General features: G+C 41.6%; 1 protein-coding gene across 2 annotated transcripts in view; it reads right to left on the bottom strand.

Moving 5' to 3' along the window:
* The window catches only part of cnksr1 (connector enhancer of kinase suppressor of Ras 1), a 67,919-nt gene continuing 61,919 nt past the window's right edge, over positions 1 to 6,000 (bottom strand). For both annotated transcript variants that reach the window (XM_052036359.1, XM_052036360.1), the window contains exons 20-21: positions 2,148 to 2,335; positions 1 to 2,045 (exon numbers count right to left, since the gene is read on the bottom strand). In XM_052036359.1, the coding sequence (XP_051892319.1) occupies positions 1,647 to 2,045; positions 2,148 to 2,335 (587 nt within the window). In that variant the 3' untranslated portion in view covers positions 1 to 1,646. The remainder of the gene's footprint in view (positions 2,046 to 2,147; positions 2,336 to 6,000) is intronic.

The following is a 6,000-nucleotide window of genomic DNA, read 5'->3' as shown; positions in this document are numbered from 1 at the left end:
TTGGGATTGAACAACCCATGTTTTTAAAACCTGGAAATCAAGTGCAGGTATTACTAAGGCTGAAGAAAGCAGGAGCACCTTAGAAGTGATCTCCATCTCAGAGCCACGTAGATCAAGAACAATCGAGGTTTGATCCCTAAACAGTGCTGGTAGTCAGTCTCAGCTACCTTGGTATTCTGATGTTTTTGTTGGCCCTGGCAAACTTGGATTGAGGGAGGAAAATAGTCCAGACTTCTGCTTGTAATTACAATTCAGAATCTGTCCTGGAAGTACCAGTAAATATAAGAGCAGGCTTGGTTACAATTTTCTCTGCTGTCAGATAATCTACAGATACTCAAAAGACATGTGCACATTGGTTATCTTAGTGAATATTAGAAAGTAATGGCTTTGTTACGTAGTCATGACCTTAGGTCGAGGAGAGAAGAAACCTCAGTTTCTAAAGCTTGACACCTGTTGGAAGAGGATACATTCAAAAACAGTTCCTCCTAAACTCTTTGAGACACAAAGAGATACATATCAAACACCAATTCTGAAACCCAAAGTAAATTTTCCAAAACTCAAATCAATTGAGGGTTCTACAACAGGATTTTAATATCTAATTTATCTAGTAAAATAACTGCTTCTCTATGATTTGAAGTTTCCAGCAACATTAAATTAACAAAAGGGGAAAAATTCAGCAACATTTTTTTCTAGGAAGATTGGCAAACAAAGAGTCTACAGTTTCAAGCCACTGCAAGTGTTCTTTGGTATACTCTGCAGCAGCAAAGATGTAGTGTTAGGAGAATGGCATTTGAGGAATATGTCAGTATGTATTCAAAACTATAAACACTTGATTTAGGAATACTATAGGTGAACTGCATGAGCAAATATTTAACTGTCAATGCACATAAAAGGAGTGCCCAAACTCAGGAACTATCAATCATGTTGTTTTGAAATCAAGATGAAAAATAAAGCTCAGTGCATGACACCATTGTGCTTGAAGAAAACTGCCAAGGAGTTGAAGATAATACCAACAAGTTTATCTTTAAAAATCCTTGCATTGTCAGGGAAAGAGAATGCTAATGGGGATGAGACATTCAACAACTGAGACACAGGGAGGGCTTGAATTTGCAAAGGAAATGGTACATTGATTTTTGATTCAGTGTAGAACATCTGTAGAATGGAGTAAAAGGTGGAGAAAAAGAGTTAAGGGGAGACTGAACACAGTTTGATGCAGTTGAACAATTGCACTTGATGTTTTGAGTGTAGCTGTGTCTACACAAGGGCAGCACATTTCTAGTTTGTTCATGACACTACTGTTCAGCACACATAAATTGCTGCAAGTTGGAAAAAGATGCCTGAAAAATTTTCCAGAGTGATGAATCTTGATTTACGTGCAAGGATTGAAAGAATGATTGCCTAAAATGTTTGGGTTCTTTATAAAAATGATGTGACAGAAACTCTTGATAATATGGCTTCTCTTTCCTGTTTAACCAGTTTGATTACCTTTGTTGCAAGAATTATTTTTAAAACCAGGTTACATTTCTTGTCAATGTGTATGAAAAGAATCTTGGAAGCAATGTCTTCTGAATAAACAGTGCCCAATTCCAAACTCTAGTTTCATTTTGGGATTCATTCAGTGGCTTGGATACGGATTTACAGAATGATTAAAGACATCTTTGAATCCTGCCAATAACCGAGTCCTGTTGGGAATTTAGTCCTTCCTCACAGACATCTTCTCCAGATCCTAATCGCACAGTGCTATCTGAACAGATATCTTTTTTATTCTCCAGTTCTCCATGTAACATGGAAGCTGAAGCTTCTGCCAATATTTGACCCGTATCAAACCAAGATAGAGGATTCTCCATGGCTCCCAGTTGCAGGTCTGGTTCAGGAATTGACTGATGTTCAGCTTTCGCCTTCTCTTCTTTCTTTGCAAGCTGCTGAACCCTCTGGATATCTGCAAGCAGCTCCTGGTTTTCCTCTTTCCAAATTCGGTATTTTGCTGCTGTCAAATTAGGATCATCCAGGATCTTGTTGATTGATTGTAGATCTACAATTTTGGCCTAAAATTGTTCAGATAATGAGTCAGTAAACACAACACCAAAACAAAAAATGAAAAAAAAAATACAGATGATTCATTCAATGGGACTGATTTAATTACTTGCCTTTAGTGTGCTCTTAAGTGCTCGCAGATTGTGTGCTTTCTCGTTGATGATTGGATTCTTGTTTCGTCTGATGAATGACTGATGATAATCTTTTCGAAAGGGTTGTTCTTTACCAATTAATGACACTCCACCCTGCTCCAAGACTTTTATTAACACCTCCAGTTCATCATTAGAACTCTGACTGGGTTCTAAATAAATGGACAGAAATATCAGTGAGTTTTGTATAGTGAACTGTACTGAAAATACACTATCCCCCAACAGTAGTGCACAAGGAAGAGGGAAGTTTCTTATAGCTACATATTGCCTGAAGAAGAGTTTGCCTAGCATAGTCTTATTTTGTGCTGTGCCTTATTTTGATGATATCAGTAACCAGTTTATTTACATCAAACTAGTGCTCAAATTAATTTTATACTAATGTTAATCAGTGATTATTAGGGAAAATTAAACCACTGTTTTGTACAGCACAACTTGGATCAAAATTATAGAGACTGAAGGATACAAATTGCAGTAGAAGACTTCTTTTCAGTCTTTTCTGGAACTGGTTCCCATTCAACACACACAAGTCATGGTCACAATTCCATTTTGGTTGCAAGAATTGAGAACAAGTCAACAGGAGTAAAACAGGAGGCAAAGGTATGGTATTAGTGATAAACTGGAGAATGACAGATGATGAGAGCTAAGATTGGGGTGGCATGAAAGAAGTGCTGAGAGGGATTGGAAAACAGTAAGCTGAGAAGGCAGCGTTAAGAATATGTTATGAGTGAGTGGCAGGCAGCAGAAGCAGGTATAAAACTGTGCAACAGAGGGGGAGCCAAGTATGAGTCAAGTGAGAAGTGCGATTATGCAGCTAGAGTGCAGGGATGGCAAAAACTCAGAGCGGAGCACTGGAGATAAAGCAGGAGTGGGAATGCAAGGATAAATGTGGATGGGTTGAGAGCAGGAGTGCAGGAGATCACAGGGCTACAAAGATAAAGAGGTAAGAACCATGGTATCCCTGCTGAAGTTCTAAAATTCTCAGAGTGGAACTTCAGTGACAAAGCCACAACCTCCTCTCCCAACTCTGGGAAGAGGAGGACATGCCAGGGACTTCAGAGTTTCTGTAACTGTAATCCCCTTCAAAAAAAGAGATAAATCCTGCTGCTTAATTGAGGTGTCTCCCTGCTGTCTGTCACAGGGAATGTCATCACATTCTCCCTGTAGCACAAGTGCTGCCCCTCTACATATACAGGCATAATGGACATGATTTTTATCGTTATTGACTCCAAGAGCTATGCAGGCAGCAGCATGAACCACTAAAGATGCTTTTTTTTAAAACCTCAGATCAAAAGAATGGAGTATCCTTCTAAACTCTGGCTGCTCACAGAAATTAGTCTCCATCTTACACCTGTGACATGAAGGCACACAAGCTGCAGTCTTAACAGGTCCACAACAATGCACAAAATGCACCTCAACTACAACAGGCTTCCTGCTAGAGCTGGAAACTGTTTAACCTACATTGCCTCCACTCCAGAACCAAGATCACTTCAACTTCAGTGGTCGAGTTGCAGTACATAAGATAATGTTTGCATATGCATAAAGCTGGAGGCTAAGCTTATTATTCAACTCATTTACTCAGCATATGACCCCTGGTTCTGGATCATTAGTTTTAATTAGATCATATCTTATTTTCTTTTGGTAAGCATAGGCCCAGTCTGCTTAATCTCATATGCCAAGCCCACCATTCCAGTAATAAATCTGGTGAACCTTTGCTGCACTCCCTCTATCATAACCATATTCTTCCTTTGTTAAGGAAATCAGACCTATATTCAATACTCTAGGTGCAGTTTCAACAAGGGTCTATATATTAGGAGAAAGATGTCTCCACTCTGATGCTTTTGCAGTAAAGGCCAACATGTGATTTGCCTCCCCAATTTGCACATTAACCTTTAGTGATTTGTAGGCAATGATACCCAGATCCCTATGAACACTAACACCATTCGATCTCTCACCATTTCAGAAATACTCAGCATTATATTCCATCTGCACAGTACGTGCCTGTTCATTCAGCTTGTCTACATCCTCCAAAGCTTCTCTGCGTCCTTCTCACAGCCCACACTGCCATCTAGCTTTAACTACTAGGTGCTACTCAAAAGGAAGTGCTTGGGATTTCTTTGAGAACCTTACTTAAGTCCCTTCAGTGGGAGTGCACCAAAGTGCAGCATAAATGGCAGAGGGAGCATTTCACCTCCCCACTATCGACCTACCCTGTCAAGTAGCTCTTTCCCCATCTGTGATAGAATCTGGATCACACACTGGCCTCATTTGCCACATGAAAACCCACAACACGAGAGTGGAAGAAGTAAAGCAGGAGGCAGTGGCACTTGAGAATGCAGTTGCAGAGATTCAGCAAGGGAGTATAGGGATAACAAAAAGTTCAGATAAAAGGTTTAGAAATAAAGCAAAAATGGGGATGCAGAGATAAAAGTTGTGGGAATGAAAGCACAGACACAGGGTTAAAATGGTGAGACAGCAGGAAATACATAGTTGAGAGCAGGGGAACAGGGATAAAGCAGCAAGAGCAGGAAACAGAACTGAAAGATGATTGTTGACAAGGGTCAATGAGCGAGGAATAGAGGGGGAAAAACATCCAGAGCATTAGACAGTGGGGAGCAACAGAGATATAGTGAAAAGGATAAGGAACAGAGCAGCTGGAATAAAGTTCCAGGATAGAGAAAGAGACAGTGAGAAAACTGAGCAGCAAGACTGAGTGAGCTGCAGGTGGTAGCAGGTTAAAGCAGCAAAGCCACAAGAGCAGAGTATGGAGAAAATGTGGTGGGAAAACAGAAGGCAACAGAACAACTGGAGACATGGACATAAAGCAGTGGAAAAACCAGCACAGTGAAGCAACAATGAAAGAGTGAGGGAGTGGGCGGCAGTGAAAACAGAGTGCAGCAGCAGGGTTTAATTAGTGAGAGAGCACAAGCATAGCAGCAGTGGTAGTGCAGTAAGAATGGATGCAGCAAAAAGTAAGAGTGGACTAATAGATTTAAATTGGAGCATTAGAGAATGGTAGACAGCGCAGAAGACAGTGAGAACAAAACAGGAGAGTAGGAGAAAGTGACAGCTGACAGCAGTGAAACAGGAGAGCAAATGGCACAGAGAGAACAGCAGACAGATCTGCCTGATGGGAGAGGGAAGAAGAAAGAATGACCCGGGTGGGTGGGGTCTCTGATTACGCTGGCTGCTTTACCAAGGCAGCGAGAGGTATAGACAGAGTCCATGGAGGGGAGGCTGGTTTCTGTGATGCGCTGGGCTGTGTCCACAACTCTCTGCAGTTTCTTGCAGTCATGGGCAGAGCAGTTGCCGTACCAAGCCGTGATGTATCCAGATAGGATGCTTTCTATGGTGCATCAATAAAAGTTGGAAAGTGTCAAAAAGGACATGCCTAATTTCTTTAGCCTCCTGAGGAAGTAGAGGCGCTGGTGAGCTTTCTTGGCTGTGGTGCCTGTGTGGTTGGACCAGGACAGGCCTTTTTGGTGATGTTCACTCCCAGGAACTTGAAGCTCTCAACCCTCTCGACCTCAGCATCATTGATGTAGACAGGTGCATGTGTACCACCCAACTTTCTGACGTCAATGACCAGCTCTCGTTTTGCTGACATTGGGGGAAAGGTTGTTGTCATGACACCATGTCACTAGGCTCTCTATCTCCTTCCTGTAATCTCTCTCATCGTTATTTGAGATACGGCCCACTATGAAGGTATCATCTGCAAACTTGTAGATGGAGTTAGAGCTGAATCTGGCCACGCAATCATGAGCGTATAGGGAGTACAGTAGGGGGCTGAGGATGCAGCTTTGTGGGGCACCAGTGTTGA

Source organism: Pristis pectinata, chromosome 22 (assembly GCF_009764475.1).
Source record: "Pristis pectinata isolate sPriPec2 chromosome 22, sPriPec2.1.pri, whole genome shotgun sequence".
NCBI classification, from domain to species: Eukaryota; Metazoa; Chordata; class Chondrichthyes; order Rhinopristiformes; family Pristidae; genus Pristis; species Pristis pectinata.
The sequence above is the reverse complement of the archived record's forward strand: the minus strand, read 5'-3'. Positions and strand labels throughout refer to the sequence as shown.